Genomic DNA, 18,066 nt, shown 5'->3' with positions numbered 1-18,066 from the left:
ATATGTGATTGTATAAAACCGTACAATCTGCAGCAAGCAATTGCTTCCAGATTGCTTTTAAACTCTCTCTATAAATAGACAGACATATAGAGATCAAACTCTGATCTTTTTATTCTAAGCCCAAAGCTGTTTCTATTATACCATGCTGCCTCTCCTAACATCAGCAGGAAGAGATGTAATCCCCATTATATTTTCCATTTCACCTCCTGTGTCTACCCACGATTCAAAAAAAAAAAAAAATAGTGGCGATCCAAACACTCTGAACAGCAAATGTATCTCCATAAACCACATACAAAGGAGGCAGTATAGGACAGTTGTTAAGGGTAAAGAATTTGGAGTCAAATTGCCTGGATTCAAATTTCCAGCTCCACAACTTGCTAACTATGTGATTTTTGGCAAGTTAGTTAACCTCTATGATCTGTAGCTCCTTGCTCTGTAAAGTGGGAATAACAATGGTTTATACTTCGTAGATCTGTTGTGAAGATTAAATATGCTAATGTATATTTCCATATTTGCAGTGCCTGGCACATAGTAAACAGTCAAAAATGTTAAGTTATGAGAACAATGCTGAAAAATTCTTCCTATAAAGCAGTATACTTGGGCGGAAAAACTGTTCTATAGCCACAAACCACGCTACTACCCTTAACGAGTTGCTGCCACAAGTCACAGGGCAGACAGTATACACTTAACATAAGAAACCTGTTCACCCTACTGCACACACACAAAACTTACTAATATTTGTATAGTAGGGGCAGTATAATTTTACACACCATATCCATAAATCTAAGTGTACATACTACTGACATTGACTCAGTATAGGTATAATTACCTTTACATAAAAATACATTATTCCCATCAGTGGAATTGATCTTCCCTACTAAAACTGCCTTCCTCCCTTACTGCTAACCTTTCCGAATAAGAGTTACTTTATTTTACCTAATAAATGCTCTACCTAAACAAATCTTCCACATATTTGTGATATCCCAATATGGCATGACTTCAGAGATAAATGAATCACTTAACTATGAAAAATTAAAGCAATTTATGTAACAATGTTCTTCCTGGTTAAAAGTACTAGACTACTTCAGTCAACAAGCAGCCTCACTACCATCCAGTTTACTCTGGAGAAGGTCACCAGTATCTCCAGCACTAGTATGGAGAGCAGATACCATTCATATCTTTGAGATGATTAAAACATTCATCTAACTAGGATATTAATGTATGAAGCAGAAAAAACAAACTCCGGTTTTATTAGAGGCACAATATACTAATGACAGGGAAATGGGATATAAAATGTTCTATAAAATTATATAGGAGAAAACAGAAAAAAACTATATGATGTCTTCTGTAATTTCTTCATGGACACTCAATCGTTAGAATCCAAGAAAACAAACTTGCTCCCAAGTTTTGTCAATCATAAAAAGAAGATTCATTTTAACATAAAATGATTTAATATAAATTGATGTATAGTATTGCTATACATACCCATATGATCAGTGTCTAGTGCATATTTATTAATAGCAACGTCAAAAGAAAAAAATGAGAAATATTTAATCAAACATCCACAAAATCTTTGCCCCGGGTCAAACAAATGCCATAAGTGGTAAGTACCAAGAAGATGTTTTTAAAATTAACTATTTTCAACAACACAATTGTAGTTTTATCCAAGAGTCTGTAGCCCTACTGAGTGGCTGCACCTTAGCCCTTAAGATGATCTGCATCTAAAAAGCAGTCTTATATCATCTATTTTGACGGAAGAAAAATTATGGCAAGTGTAATTAAAATATTTGATATGCATGGTTTTCCAGCAGAGTTGCCATCACAATCATGTTGTGCTTAGAGTAATATGAAAGTTAGTTTTCATACCTTGAGTACACACTTTCCGGAGGATAGAAGGAGGGCAATGTAATCTGAGGCATGCTGAGTGTATAAAACAGCTAGACAGCTAGCTTAAAAGTGGACCCAGATAAGCTATAACACAGCAGTTGCATATAAAGAATTGATAGTCACTCAACCATGTGAAGGCCTAAGCCATGATCTCATATTAAAGTGTTTTAAAACCACCCATTATGTTCACACAAATATAATTTTTAAATAATCTGTCACACATGTAATTCTTTAGAGGTTAAGTGAAATTAAGGAGATGAGTTTCAGGCTGGAGAACATTTTCTCTGACAAAGCCATTCATTCCTTTAAATCTGCCTCTCATGCCCAGAAGGACTGTGGGAGGGACTACCCAGATACCCTTCTAGGGAATATACTGGGATTTTATTCTACATTCCTAAAACTGAGTGGAACTTTTTGCTCTATCATTTCACATGTACTTCCTTTCTAACTCTCCTTTAAACCAGAACAATCATCTCCTTTGGAAAAAAAAAAAAAGATAATTCTTTTCCTTTAAATACGTGATGGGCAAATTCTCAATTTGTTTCAGGTCCCTTAGGGAGTCAAAAAAAGTAAACAACAAAAACCCAGCACTTTAAAAAAAAAAAAAAAAACGACGCAGAAGACCTGAAGCCTGAATCCATCCGTCTTTCCCTCATTCTTCTTGGTATATTACCTGAGCATTTGCAACAAGGATGTCAAGAGGGAAACAGTCTCTACAGAGCTTTTTACTAATCAGAGGTGAGAGGAAGTTCATGTTACTTAAGGAAAGGGCAAAAGGGAAGAACTTTACGGGTGCGCTTAACACTTTGGTGGAAGCTGGATTTCAGAAAAGCCAAAACATTAAACTATAGACAAAGTTTAAAGAGTGCGTGGATTGGGTACAACTAGTGAAAAGGTTCGCAGGCAGGTAGGGAAACAGCCGGGGGCGGAGGGTAGGGAGGAAAAGTTTTAAATCTCCACCAGAGTCTAGTGATCTATTAACATGCATCCTCCACCCCAGGCTCTGCTCTTGCCCCCAGAGCAGCTAGCTGCAGGAAAGCAAGCAGCCCTATTTTTAAACGCTTAAACCTCTCCCTTGGACTTCAGAAGGCTTGAAATACTAGCGTTGTAAATAATGTTTCTCCCTAAACAAGTGAAAGCAAACTTGAATTCCCTAGCCAAGGCCCAGGAGAAAGGAAGGTAAAGGGACAAAAAAGTGATTTTAGCGTGAGAGCGAGGTGATGGGGTGGGGGGGTAGGAGGAAGGACTTACCGCAGCCTCTGCGGGCTGCCCCCAAGGACTCAGGGCCAGTAAGAACCAGCCGGCAGCCAGGCTGACTCCACGCAGTTTCATTCTTCTCCGGCTCCCGCAGCTCCTTCAGCACCCGCACGAAATCCCCGGCTTGCTCTGACCAATTGACATAATCTTGAGGGTTTATAGGGAGAGAGCTAGAGCCGGAGAGGGACAGCGAGGGTGTCCCAATTGTGCCGGTCGTCTTGGGTGAGGAGAAAGAAGCTTTTTAAGAGTGAAGAAAAAAAAAAAAGAAACGAAAAAAAAGCAGCAGCAGCAGCAGCAGCAGTTATTCTTCCCTCCCCCCTCCCCTCCCCAAAGCCGGTCTCTCGGGAGCACTTTTCCCTTCTGTCCAGACTTGCAAACTTTTTCCTCGCGCAAGTCCCACAGATCTACTTTCCTGCCTCTCTTCCCCCGCACCGCCCCCTCCCCACCAGCACTGGGGAATTCGAGGATCACTCCGCCACTGCTTTAGACTGCACCAGCAACCTGCGAGGGAGTGACGCTCAGTTATTTGGAGGAGGGAAACTTCCAGACCAGTTGACTGTGCACCCTGAGTCCAACCGGGAAGCTTTTCTATTCGTTCACTTGCACCTTCCGTTGATACTCCTCTTTCCTGCCCAGTCCCACTCTCATTGGTGTGAGCACCGAAACCAATTACAAATAGACCTGAGATGGGACTATTTTTTTAGCGGATGGATCTCAGAAGAACGGCTCTTTTTTATTGTTAATGATTAGAAACAAATTTTTATCGCTGCTCCCAGGGCTGGTGGGGTTATTTGCCTTCCACCTGTTCGCAAGACAGTTTCTACATACAACGGAGAATGTGCAAATATTAGAAATATATAAATATATATATATAAAATTAGATATATGCTTAGAACTGGAGAATTAAGAAAATGAACATATGTGTATGTGTGTGAAGACTTATGTATGTTATATACCTATATGATTTGGGAGCGTTCAGTACATATTAGTAATTATTATGTGGTTGAATGTTATTGTAGTACAGTCATATCTTTTTATTTAGTTATGTTGAATGCCATAATTAATACACCTAATTGGAAATATTTACCCCGAGTTAATAGCAGTTGAATTGACGTCTCCCAAATAAAATAGACCATTACTTTCATAATTCTGAGGTATAGTTTTTTTTTAAGCACCAAAAGGCCCAGAAAATACTTCATGTGACTCCTTGGAGGCTCTTTCAGGGATTTCCTGAAGAATTCTCCAGAACAGTTGTTACTTCAAACACTAGAATTTACCACTTTAGAATCTTTCAAGGCTTTGGACTTATTTCATAGGGGTCCACTTATCCTTAAATTCTACTCAGTTTAGAGTAGATTTGCAGCTCCAGAAATCACCACCACCCCAGGAGCTTAGTATACAGTCAGAATGAGTGTTGTGTACATTTGGGCAAGTGTACAAGAGCACTGTGGGGCCCATTTATCTATGTCTATGCCTTAATCTGTGTATGTGTAACAGTTAACAGTGGTTTAAGGAAGTGTATGATGCATAGTTGCTTACATCTCAGTGTATTGGTCTATGCATGAAGCTGTGGAGATGCGTGGGAACGTTCTGTGTAGAGGTGCCTGCAAGTGGGAAAGACGGCCGGCTGCCCAAGGTAGGGGGGATGATTGACAGCAGACAGCCCCGCCCCCTTCCCCTCCATTCCTTCCTCTCCTGGTGCATGGAACTATCTTTTGAGTGCGGCAAGTTGTAGCGAGCACCGCTGACCGTGTTTCCCTTTGAGTCACCTCTTATCTAGAAGCTGAGTTTAGTTTCTTCCGAAGTGAGCTACTTCGCCCCCTTACCCCATCCTCCTGAATAAGGAAACAGCCTCCAAGCATCAGCGGAGCCCGATGAACCGCGGCCGCGGAGCCGCTTAGCAGTCTCCCGGGACCCAGCTCCGGAGGAGCCGCAAGCATGCACCCTGGGTGAGCTGTTGCTGCCCCGAGTTCCCCTCCTCTTTCTTACTTTGGGCTACTTTGCCGGACCGGGACTATACTTATACTTATGTCATTGCAGAGAAAGTGGGGACAGGCAGCAAAAAGGAGTCTGGGGGTCTATGGACAGACGCAGGACCCCGCAGCCTAGAGAGCCCATGTTATTCACCCTCCCTCTCGTTTCAGGTTGTGGCTGCTCCTGGTTACGTTGTGCCTGACCGAGGAACTGGCAGGAGCGGTGAGTCTCTTCTCCCGACCCCTTTCCGTCCTCCTCCTTTGACCCTCTTCCCATCCCACCTCTTGTGTTTGTGTTAGGGGATGACAGAGGATTGCACCAGGAATCGGAGTTCACATCACTCCCATTTCTATTGGGAGTTAATGGGGTTCTTAGAGAGGAATAGCACAGTGTCAGGCTAACGCCTTTGGAACTCAGGCATCTTTCTGTCCCAAAACTTTGTAAGGGGTTATGAATATAGAACTAGAAGATACAAGAGGCACGGATTTCTGAGCCTCTTCTGGGACGACTTAAGATGACTGACATCTGATGCCTTTCTCTGCATCAGTCTCCAAGGCAAAAGAAATGTAAATTTCCCTGGTCTACAAGAACATGAATTGGCACACAAGTTTGAACGTGGAAGGAGAACATAAGTAGTGAGACTTGAAAGTGCCGCTAATGTTATAGAAGTTAAACTTAAGTATTTTCTTGTGAGTCCTTTGACAGTAAGTACCAAGTGACAACATCTGGAGTCTTTAACCCCCTGAAATGCACTGATACCTCTGCTGATGTTCAGTTTCTGCTTGATGTTTCCTTTTACTGGTTTTCTGTGTCATCAGAAAGTTAAAAGTTAAAGTGATTAGAACAGGAAAAAAAATTCTAAAAGTTAACATTTCATAGGCTGTTCAGACATTATCCATAGAATCAGCTAGGGAATGCAGGCAAAGAAATTCCTGTAGACATTTGGTCAAGAAAAGTTTAATGGATCCCAGAAAGTAGAGAGACCTCCAATGGAATTACTAGGATAAGTTACCAAAGGTGGAGTGTGACCTGAATAATCAGAGATGCTGCAGTTTTCCAGGCTTACTAGCAACTTATGCCGGCAGAAATAAAGTTAACTGTTGAGTTCAAATATGAAGTTGTTCAACTGTTGAGTACTATTTCACTGCTTTATTAAAAAAAAACTCTTAATAGTAGCCAAAGTCATGTATGTACTATATTTGTGTATCTGTATATGTGTGTATTTGTGTGTATGTGTGTGCATATGTATATATATAATATAGGTGACAGGTAAATATATATTCCAAATATTTACCTTGTAGGTTTTGACAATTTTCAACTGATTGGCTCTATTTTTAACACTTTAAATATTTAAAAATAGTATTTATAGAGCCATACTTAATTCAACCTAATAAAATTACCTAATACTTTTATGGGAAAATAATAGATTACTTTGTCTTGGTATATGACTTTAAGAAAATATCAGAATGAAGTGAAATGACTTCTATGAAAAGAAGATGATGCCAGAAAACTTGACTTTTAACATTTTGTGACCTCTTAACTCAGAATATCAGCTTTTATGTAAATAAATTCTTGACTTTGTAAGCAGGAGTATTAATCTAAGGTTCTACACACTTCCCGGTCTGATTCCTCTAGTATACAAGTTTAGTTCTGTGTTACTTTGAGGCTCAATACTACATTTATTGAAAATACCAGGTTTTGATTAGTTAACAATTTGTCCAGGAATCTTGCCACTTGTAAAAATGTCATGTTTGGGCAGAATCCCCTCCAGTAAAACCTTTATTTCCAACTCTGGCTGGTTGTATTCAGTGTACTTTCGGGAAGAGCATTGACAAACCATTCTGTATAGCTGGAGTCTTCCCAAACACTGCATCCTATCACTTGATATCCTAAAAATTCACTAGAGGATGTTGCCTTCATTTCATAGATGTACTGAAGCATGGCTCCAAAATCAAGAACTGCATTGGTGTGTAGATTTTAAACTCTGTCCCATTGTTTTACAATGTTACCTGCTATGTCAGTGTGACTGACCCTCGTAAGATTAAAATAAACCTTGAGATGCACTGACAATACTTTATTTTTTTGCCTTATTTAAGTTTATAATTGCTTCCTTCCCTTGTTGTTTCCTTCTGCATAGTATCTTTGACATTGTAAAGCTAATTTTTAATTTTTGGAAAAATGGCAAAGAGAAAGAGGAGAATATCAGGGTAAGTTCTCAGAAGGTGACTTTTCTGACGGGAGCTTTTTCCTTTGTACTCTTTGTACTGGATTCTCATCTATATTGGCTGCTTCTCATCTTTTACTCCCGATTCCAATTTATCCTCCAGCTTTGTAATGTTTTTGACTTGTCAGATGATTTTGAACATTTGAATTCTCTGTACCTTTTTGACTTATATTAATGAAAAATGATTTATAAAGAGATTGACAGGAACTATGTTGTGCTTCACTATGAGAAAGTCTCTTCACTGGGAGGGTTACATTGCCAATAATGGAATGTTGGTGAGCATTTAAGATAGGGTCATTTAGGTGCTTTTGAGTTGTTTCTTTGTCAAAGTTTATAAAGCAGTGCTTTTGAGGGGATGGAAAGCTAAATGTTAAAAGCCAGGATTAAATAATGAGTTTTCATTAAATTTCTTTTAATAGAGTACTTATTTTCATTCATGTGAAAATTTTCACAATTTATCTGAATGAGATACAGCCTAAAATTTCAGGATATCCATAATCATTTTTTGGTCATTAAGTGCCTAAGGCCCAGCACACAAAGATTCATTTAATGTAGCCTCTAACACTGTAGGAGTTTCCTTTCTCAGATAATGGTGGTCATTATGTTCCTTGAAGGATAGAATATTTAATGATGAATTATTATCTGTATCATGGTAGAGAAGAGACTAGAAAGATCCATATCTCACCATAGGCCAACACGGTTAGGAGTTAAAATATTTCCCAAATTAGTCAGGGCCCTTCTGTTTTCTTCCCACTTTGCCCCAGATCTGCTTTCACAAAAGACTCTAATACAACCAAGCATATTTAAAAGTCAGAGCCTGGTGGGAGAGTTATTTGAGTGGGGAAGAAGGGGCAAAGGGGAGAAAACATCTATTATCCCCTCTGCGTGGAACACAGGTAAAGTGCCTTTAACCACATTCCAGTCAAGGTCTGATTGAAATACAAACTTTTCTGAAAGTTGTAACTTGCTCAGATTGGTCCTTTCCAATGTGATTTTCAGTCATAATCACAGTCATCAGAGTATGAATGGGGTAAGATTTTTCAGAGATGGAGAAAATCCCTTCCTAATCTAAGGATCAAGAGAAGTATTTGTCTTGTTTGGGATGTCTCTAGGATTTCTTTCTTTTTTTTTTTTAACAACTCTTGTGATATAATTTACATACCACAAATTTGCCCATTTTATGTATACAATTCAGTGATTTTTTTAGTAAATTTACCCAGTTGTACAACCATCACTATATCCAGGTTTAGAACATTTTCATCACCCCAATAAGATCCTTCATATCCGCTTAGTTAATTCCTATTCCCACCCCCAGCCCTAGGCAAGCATGAATCTACTTTTCTATCTCTACAGATTTGTCTTTTCTAGACATTTCATATAAATAGAAGTATATAATGTATAATCTTTTATGTTTAGCATCTTTCACTGAGCATAGTATTTTTGAAGGTCATTCATATTGTAGCATGTAGCAGTACTTTACTCTTTTATTTTTAGTACTGGTGTTGGTATTTAGCATTGGTATTCCATTATGGATATACCCCATTTTGTTTATGCATTCACCAGTTAATGGACATTTGGGCTCTTTCCACTTTTGGCTTTTATAAACAATGCTCCTATGAACATTAACATACAGATCTTTTTGTGGACATAAATTTTATTTCTCTTGACTAGATAAATTTACTGAGTTGTATGAAAACTTTATATTTAACCTTTTAAGAAACTGCAAAACTGTTCTCCAGAGTAGCTGTACCACCTCACATTCCCATCAGCAGTGTAGGAAAATTCCTGTTTCACTACATCTTTGTCAACACTTGTTATTGTCTGTCACTTTCATTATAACCATCCTGACGGATGTCGAGTGGTGTCCCATTGTGCTTTTAATTTGTGTTTTCCTAATGATTAACCATGTTAAACATCTCTTCAAGTGCTTGTTGGCCATTTGTTTATCTTTTTTGGAGAAATGTCTAGCCAAATCTTTTGCCCATTTAAAAATTGGATTGTCCTCTTACTGTTGCATTGTAAGAGTTCTTAGTGTATTCTAGATACGAGTTTTTTTTTTACCATATATACAATTCACAAATATTTTCTCCCAGACCATGGCTTATCTTTTCATTTTCTTAATATGAATTATTAAAGTAGTCTTTTGCTTTACCTACTAGCAAATATCCAATATCGGCTAGCTATGACTAATTGCGATATATAACATACATATGTGTGTATGTATGGACATAGAATATCTATCTTGGGATGACTAGGGATACTGATATATATGTATGAGTACCTCATCAAGTGAACCATCAAATAACTACATATATAAGTAACACAATAGATGATAATGTAGTTACACTATGGACAGGTCAAAAGAAACATTTTAATGTAGTAAAAAGAGGAAATAGATACTGTTTAATGTGTTACTAAAGAAGAAGATAGATATATTACTATATCACAAATTTGTTTTATTATATATATTGATGATTGTATTTCAATATAATTGGTTTCTATTGTGATCTCATGTATTTTATTGAATATGTTTAAAAATAGTATTCTGAAAAAGAGTCCATAGGCTTCACCAGACTGCCAAAGTAATCTATGACATTGAAAAAGAACCCTCTAGTTATGCAATTGGCTTTTACAGTAAACAAATTGTCACCATCTAACGCTTCTTCAGGTGTTAGGGCATTTGTATTGACTACAAGTGCCAACAGTCTTCTAGATTTTAGGCATAGTATGGAGTCTCCAGTAAACATGCCCCGATTTTCTGTAAGATCATAGATAGTCAAGGCAGATCACAGGAGCAAAGTATGCTGTTCCCCTAATTACTTCATTAATATAATAATGAAACAAATAGATTGACTTTAATTATCAATATACATTGGTTTTTGCTTGCCTCAATTATAAGCATAATTCCATAATTTCACTAACATGTTTGGAATATAGATTTGCCCTATCTTGTGCAGATGATAAGACATACACACATATAGAAAAACATTAGGAAAGCACCATGCTGTATTAAATTACCAAGTCCTTTTAAGCTGACTAAATGTCCTAATGAAGCAGATCGTAAGGCTCTAACTTGTTTTAAAGTCTAACTAAATATAAATAGAAGACGTGAGAAGCATGCCCAAGGGGAAAAAGTGATGGAAAATTAGCTAAGAACAATTATCCACTCTCTTACCATCTGGAATTTATCCCTCTTCTAGGGTTTTTTTTCCCTCTACAAACAATATTGAAGTCTCCACCATTATGAAAACAAATAAAATTTTAAAAACCATGGCTTCATTTTCCTCTGTAACTCTAACCACCTCAATCACATTACGACCAAATTCCTGGTCATTGTCTACTCTTCTTCAACAACCATTTACCCTTTAGCCTATTACAGTCTAGACTGAAGCTATTCCACCAAAATTGCCCTCTTTCAAGTTACTAAGGGATACCTAATGCCAAGCCCAGTGGTTTCATTGCAATCCCCATTCTATCTGACATCTTTACAGTAGTGTTTGGCATTTTCCAATCATTCTGAAAAATGATCTCATTGTTTCTCTTTACACTTCTCTGATATTTTAATTTCATTCATTCAAAATTTATTCATTGAGCAACCACTGTATTCTAAATAATATGCCTGGTTCTGGTGACACGGTGGTGAACAAGTCAGGCATGATCTTTGCTTTCATGGAACTTACCATCTTCATCACTCACTGGTCATAAAATGGTGGTTTTGCTCTGCATTTTATGTTTTGCCTTCTTCTTGCCTCAACAATTTTAACTATGCCTCCCATACATTGATGACTATCAAATTTATATTCCCAGCCCAGATGTCTCTTTTTAGCTCCAAACCTTTATTTCCAATTACCTACTAATCCCTTGCATTTTATCTCAATTAGTTGATACCTACAAAGCATTTAAAATGGTGCCTAGAGCTTAGTATAAGCACTCAACCAGTGCCAACTATTGTGTTGTATTGCCCCAAAACACAGTGTATCCAAACATGAAAATATTTTCTAGTCCTTCCCATGACACTCCAACATGCTATCATTTTTATCATTATTAAAGTCATCACCATCCACTCAGTCTCAAGCAAGAAACTATAGAATCAGACACCCACTCTCATAATCTCCATCTTCACCAACTTCCATTAGTTTTACCAAAAATCTGCAGAATCTAGTTTTCTACTCATATTCTCACGGTTCCAAATATCATCATCATATATAAATAATCTCTTAACAGTTTTCCTACCTCCTGACTCCATTCTAATCTCTACACTGCCACCAGAGTTATTTTACTAACAACAAATCTAATTATATTATCACCTGATTTAAAAGTTTTGTTGGTTTCTTGTTTCTTCCAGGATTAAAATACATACTATTTGGCCTAAGACATGGAAGGGCCTTCAATATCTGGCCCTGGCTACCATTCCAGCCTCATGTCTGAGTGTGTTTTTCCTGCCACCTCTCCCTCTCAAATTCAAAGTGTATATTACACTTCCTTCAGACTGAATGTCTCTCCATTCCCAAACCACTTTATGTTCTTTCACATTTATTTGCATATGCCATCCCCTCTATCTGGGATGTCTTTCTCCACCATTTATACCTTTTCTACCTAGTAAACTCCTACTCAATCTTTAATACCCAGATAAAATGTCATTTCTTCTATGAAGCTGCCCCAGACCTCTTTGGAAAGAATTTACTCTTTCTCTTTGGGCCCTCTTTGGGCCCCCTTTGGTGGCACCTACCACACAGTTTTGAAATTCCTCTGCTTATATGTCATGTTGCCCTCTTCAAACTTATACTTACAATGTCCAGGATACCGCCAAACACATATAGTAGGTGATTGATAGTTGACGTTCAAGTGAGTAAACAGATCTACTCCTAATGGCCTGTAGCAACTGCCTTTTCCTTATCTGTCTTAAGAATTACAAATGTTATTTCTAATAACAATGGCTTTGATGGAAAAAATAACAAACTCGTTCAATGGTATAATGTTTAAGAAAATGAACTCTGGAATCAGACTTACGTTTGAGTGCTGCCTCAGCCCTCTTTGTGACTTAGGATGAGTTATTTTTCCTTTGTGAGTCTCACTTTTCTCATCAGTAAAAAAGGGATAATGACATCTTCCTTCTGAAAGTGTTGGGTGATTAGAAGAGATAAAGTGTGTGCAGTTACCATTCACAAGGTAGTTGCTAAGTCCCCACTCTATCCCCCAACAAGTATTCTCTATTTCTTTTAATGTGGAGGGAAAATTAAAAAGTATTTCCCAATTTTGACAAGAGATATATAAGATGGGAAAAGGGGAGGTGTCAGAGAAGACTCTCATTTTGTAGATTGTATGTCTGGAAGAATAGTCATGTTTCTCAGTTGTCCCCCTTGTCTCTTTTTCCCTTTTCTACGGCTTTAATAATGACATATAATTACTAGAGCTTTAAATTTACAAAGCACTTTCTCAACATTATTTTATTAGCTGCTCAAGACTACCCTGTAAAATATATGGGGCAACTCTTCTCAGCTCAGAGAGATTAGCTGATTTATCCAAGACCACTAAACCAGCCAATGGCAGAATTTGGGTTAAACCCACCATACTGTGCTGTCTCTAATTCAGGCATTTTATCATCTCTTATCTGAACTCCTACAACAGACATAACCGTTCTTCTGGTTTCAGTCTTCCCCTGCCTCCCACCCCCTCTCCTGATATCCGTCCTCTCTGCAAGCAAAGGGCCTATTCTAAACCACAAATATGATCATGCCACTCCACGCTCCCTGTACCCATCATCATCTGGCCCTGCCTACCCATCCAACCCCGTCTCCTGTTACTGTTCTCATACCAGCATTTGGACCCACAGTATGCTTTTGGTGTTGGCTCGATGTGCCATGCAGAGTCACTCCTACTTCTCCTGCTGTTTGAAACACCTTTCTTTTCTCATCCCCTGCATTCCTCCTATCTCTGCAGATGGACATATAATTCTTCCCGTAAGGCCCACTTAATATTTTTCTGAAGTCTCCCCTTCATTCTGTCCTTTTGTCTCTCCATCTATTTTTCCTTCTTTCCTTCCTTTAATGAATATTTATTTAGTGCCTTCTATGTGCCAAGCCCCTGTTGTTTGAAGGACCATGGCAAGTACTAAGCCAATGTGGCTGGAGCATGGGGAGTGTGAAGTGGAGGGTGGGAGGCAGAGCACTGTGGGAGATGAGGCAGGAGGAAAAGGAAAGGGCCACACCTGCCCTGCACTTTTATTCGCTTCCTGACTCCTTAGAGCATTTACCTAATGCCTGTGCTAAAGTGTATTTCTCCAGGTGGAGTGTGATGGGCATCCTAGTTATTTCTGGCTATCTACTCTGCCCGGCACTGGCAAACCCTTTATGCATGGAAGGCTCACTCCTGTGGCCCACAGCCACCCCTTCTGGATTTATAAAATTTAGACAAGCCATGAAGTATGTATCTTTTCTCACATGGTTCCATGTTTTAAGTCTGGAGGTCTGTTTCCTGATTTTTTTTTCCCTTAATGGATTATAGTGCAGTTAAAAAATAAAGAGCTCCATATTTGGAACCAAATGTTCCTAGGTTCAAATACAGCCTCCGTCATTAATTATAGCCTTAGTTATTAAATCACTAAATATATTATTAGCTATAAAATTATTACTATTGTTGTTATGTCACTCACTGTGATTGTCTCTGTACAAAAATATGGGTTATGAGCCCATCTAGGGAATATTTTACAGAGAATTGCTTAATTATGTGTTGAATTTGTATTTCAAGCTTCCTAAAGAGAGGAAAGGAGTTAGAATTGTTATGCTTGTTCCAGTTTCCCCAAAGCCTCTTCTACTTCTGCTGCCTTAGGTTTGTTACCTCCTGTGGAAGCCAGGGTCCCAATGAAAGATTATGTCTGAAGACACCTCTTCAGGCATCTTTGAAATCCCGGTTCCCCTTAGTCTAACTACAATAGGGCTAGTTTGCCGCTATCTCTCCTTGCTTTTACTGAGGGGGAGTTGGTACTCTTCAGTGGAAAATTCCCTGGCCCTAAAGCTCTGTAACAGCATTTACCTCGGAGAGACCAGGCTTTCCCAGAAACGTCTAAGACTTCTGGCCAAGAGGCTGAATTAGTCCTTTGGGAGACAGATTTTCTCTGACGGAGGGAATGAACATTAAGTGGAATTTCTCCTTTGCTCTGTAAAGCTTTGAGTGACCATTTTTCCTCACCCAGAGGGAAGAGGGTTGGCAGAGAAAATCTAAAATGCCTAGAATCTCTAAATTCTGTTTGTGAGCGTAGCAGATCCCTTGAAGATGAGGATCAACTGTGGATTTGTAAGATTTATGTGACCTTGCCTTGGTGATAAGATTAAGTTGCATAGATACTTACCAGCACCTAGAATGCAACTGGATGTTGAGAGCATGCGCATAGATAACAATATTGGTGCTGGTGTTGATAATGATGAAGAAGAAGAAAAAGAATTATTAGAGCACTTTTCAAAATTCATAGCAGTAGACCCTTTCCCCACCTGAAACAAAATATCATATGACCACTATAAAAACCAAACCAAAGTACTAATAAGTCAACATTTTTAACATTTATTTATTTGCAAACTGATTGAGAAGGAAGAGACTAAAAAGAACCATGAAATCTGAAATTGACAGCTATGGTAGTCATAGTCTCCAGTTTATTTCTGTGCAGAGAAAATTCTGATGTACTCAAATAAGTAGTGTTTTTTTTTTATTAATAGTTTGTCTTGTCATCTCAGGATACTCCTCAGTTAAACAGACATAGCAAGAAAATCCCTCTTTCCAGGTCTACATACACTACTCTCCCTCTCTTCTCACTTGCATTCTCTTTCTTTCTCACATGCACACATAAATACACATTGTTACCTTGGCAGCACACATTAGCATAATCAGTGATGGTTTCTGATGTGCTCATGTTTGGTATGTAAACCATCTGAATGGTTCATGTGGTGGTTTAAAATAGCTTAAAATATGTTTTTAAATGAAACTAAAATCAGATGTTTTGAAACTGTGGAGATACTTCCACTATTTAAAAACACCAGATTATGTGATAATCCAACATTAAACTTCATAGGACATAATGAAGTGTAATAGAAGGTGAAAGAAGGAAAAAAGAAGGAAGAAGTAAGGATAGAAAAAAGGAAGAGGTCAGTATGGATTGTAGTTAGAGAAATCTTCAAGAAGTAGAATTTGTGCTGGGCCTTAACGGACTAGTGGAAAATGAGTGATAAATGCAGAGACTGCATATCCTAGATTTTCCAGGACATCCTTGATTTCAACTTTTCTTATCTAGATCTCTATAAATATACTTGTATTTGTCAGGACAGATGATTTATCTTTGATTTAAAAATGTAGTCTGAGGAAACCATAAACAAAACGAAAAGACAACCTACGGACTGGGAGAAAATATTTGCAAATGATGCGACTGACAAGGACTTAATTTTCCAGAATATACAAACAGCTCATACAACTCAATAATAAAAAAGCAAACAACCCAATCAAAAATGCACAGAAGGCCTAAGTAGACATTTCTCCAAGGAAGACATACATATGGCCAACAGGCACATGAAAAGATGCTCAGTATCACTAATTACCAGAGAAATGCAAGTCAAAACTACGATGAGGTATCACCTCACACCAGTCAGAATGGCCATCATTAAAAAGTCCATAGAGTGGAGGTATAGCTCAGTGGTAATGAGCGTGCTTAGCATGTGTGACGTCATGGGTTCAATCCCCAGTACCTCCATTAAAATAAAAATAAATAGATAAACAAACAAACACCTAATTACCCCCCCCCCCAAAAAAAACACACAAGAAAAATGCCCATAAGCAATAAATACTGCAGAGGGTGTGGAGAAAAGGGAACCCTCGTACACTGTTAGTGGGAATGTAAACTGGTACAGCCACTATGGAAAACAGTATGGAGATTCCTTAAAAAACTAAAAATAGACTTACCATATGATCCACCAATCCCACTCCTGGGTATATGTCTAGAGGAAACTCTAATTCAAAAAAATACATATATCCCAATGTTCATAGCAGCACTATTTACGGTAGTCAAGACATGGAAGCAACCTAAATGTCCACTGACACAGGATTGGATAAAGAAGATGTGTATACAGATACAATAGGATACTACTCAGCCATAAAAAAGAATAAAATAATGCCATTTGCAGCAACATGGATGGACATGGAGATTGTCATATTAAGTGAAGTAGGTCAGACAGAAAGACAAATATCATATGATATCACTTATATGTGGAATCTAAAAAATAATACAAATGAACTTATTTACAAAACAGTAATAGACTCACGGACATAGAAAACAAACCTATGGTTACCAAAGGGGAAAGTGGGGAGGGATACATTAAGAGTTTAAGGATTATCAGATACAAACTACTATATATAAAATAGATAAAAACAAGGTCTTACTGTATAGCACAGGAAACTATATTCAATACCTTGTAATAGCCTATAATGAAAAAGAATATGTAAAAGAATATATTGTATATATATGTATAACTGAATCACTATGGTGTACACCAGAAACTAACACAACGTTTTAAATCAACTGTACTTCAGTTTTTAAAAATGTAGTCCTATTAAATATCAGAGAGAGAAGCTGACCAGAGCAGAAGCAGAAGCATGGAGGCAGTATCAGTGTGCAGTGTGTCTGAGGAAATTAGAAAAAGGCACATTTTCCAAAAAAAAAAAGAAAGAAAGAAAGAAAGAAAATGGAACATTTTCCTCTAGGCAGTCAGAGCTCCCTGCCAAGCCTCACTCCTTGGTAAGCAGCAAGCAGTCTGGATTTCAGCTCCCACTTGCCACCTCAGTCAAGTTTCCTTTTGCAGTGAACCCTGTGAACAGTCTTACACTACAGTCCTAGCAAGAATGAATGTGATCGAATAGAGGGTAGTGAGGAGAGCTACCTGGCTAAAGCACAGGAGTAGAGGGAATGACTGTGGACAGCTGGAGCAGGGTTAGGTTATGGAGGTCTTAAAAGCCAGGCAGAGAAGAGTTTGGCTCTAAAATGCTGTACTATTTGAGGGAAATACTGACGTGATCAGGGTCGTCTTTTGCCCACTCTTCTCATGTCAGACAATTGCCCATATGTATAACTCCCTGTATGCTCTATCTCCAACATGAATACACATGCCAAGGGTCTGCTCTGTTTATTTTTATTTCTTTTTTTTATTTTTATTATAAAGATGAACACTCTAGCTTTAATCACAGTCTTTGTCTTTACTTTCTTCCCTTCTATATATTATTCTAAATCAGTGCTTTTATCCTTCCCTTGCTCAAGAAGTTGTAATATCACCCAGATGCCTGCTCCATTAAAATATTGTATTTCTCCCACCCACCCACCCTCCAAAATCTCTACCTATGGGACTGCTGGAAAAATTGAAGCCACGATGGTCAAGTTGCAAGAGATCTGTAGCTTTCTCTGGTTCAATGTCCAGCACCTGTTTTGAGCCCTCAGCCTGATCTCTCCCATCTTGAGGCCCCACTTAAGGGTCCCACTCTCCCTAACGGCTGTGATAGCCAAAGGTGCTGAGAGACATGGCTGCTCCTTTGTCCACTGACTCCCAGTTTATATTTTCCCTGTCAGACTGTAAGTCAGGGAGGAAAAGAGCGTTCTGACATAAAACATTGTACTTTAGAGCCAAATTGACAGCAGTTCCTTACCCTATTTTGAAGGCTCTCTCTATGCATTTCTGTGTGGACTTTCCTCTGTA

The 18,066-nt window shown here is 38.3% G+C and overlaps 2 protein-coding genes across 3 annotated transcripts in view; one reads left to right on the top strand and one right to left on the bottom strand.

Annotated features, from left to right (window-relative positions):
- The window catches only part of COL4A5 (collagen type IV alpha 5 chain), a 196,142-nt gene extending 192,577 nt beyond the window's left edge, over positions 1-3,565 (bottom strand). For both annotated transcript variants that reach the window (XM_010992394.3, XM_064482925.1), the window contains exon 1: positions 3,139-3,565. In XM_010992394.3, the coding sequence (XP_010990696.2) occupies positions 3,139-3,219 (81 nt within the window). In that variant the 5' untranslated portion in view covers positions 3,220-3,565. The remainder of the gene's footprint in view (positions 1-3,138) is intronic.
- A 1,267-nt stretch (positions 3,566-4,832) lies between these two features.
- The window catches only part of COL4A6 (collagen type IV alpha 6 chain), a 264,531-nt gene continuing 251,297 nt past the window's right edge, over positions 4,833-18,066 (top strand). The window contains exons 1-2 of the mRNA XM_031446146.2: positions 4,833-5,093; positions 5,289-5,340. Coding sequence (XP_031302006.2) covers positions 5,083-5,093; positions 5,289-5,340 — 63 coding nt within the window. The 5' untranslated portion in view covers positions 4,833-5,082. The remainder of the gene's footprint in view (positions 5,094-5,288; positions 5,341-18,066) is intronic.

The sequence above is a fragment of the Camelus dromedarius genome, chromosome X (genome assembly GCF_036321535.1).
Source record: "Camelus dromedarius isolate mCamDro1 chromosome X, mCamDro1.pat, whole genome shotgun sequence".
In the NCBI taxonomy this organism is placed as follows: Eukaryota; Metazoa; Chordata; class Mammalia; order Artiodactyla; family Camelidae; genus Camelus; species Camelus dromedarius.
The sequence above is the reverse complement of the archived record's forward strand: the minus strand, read 5'-3'. Positions and strand labels throughout refer to the sequence as shown.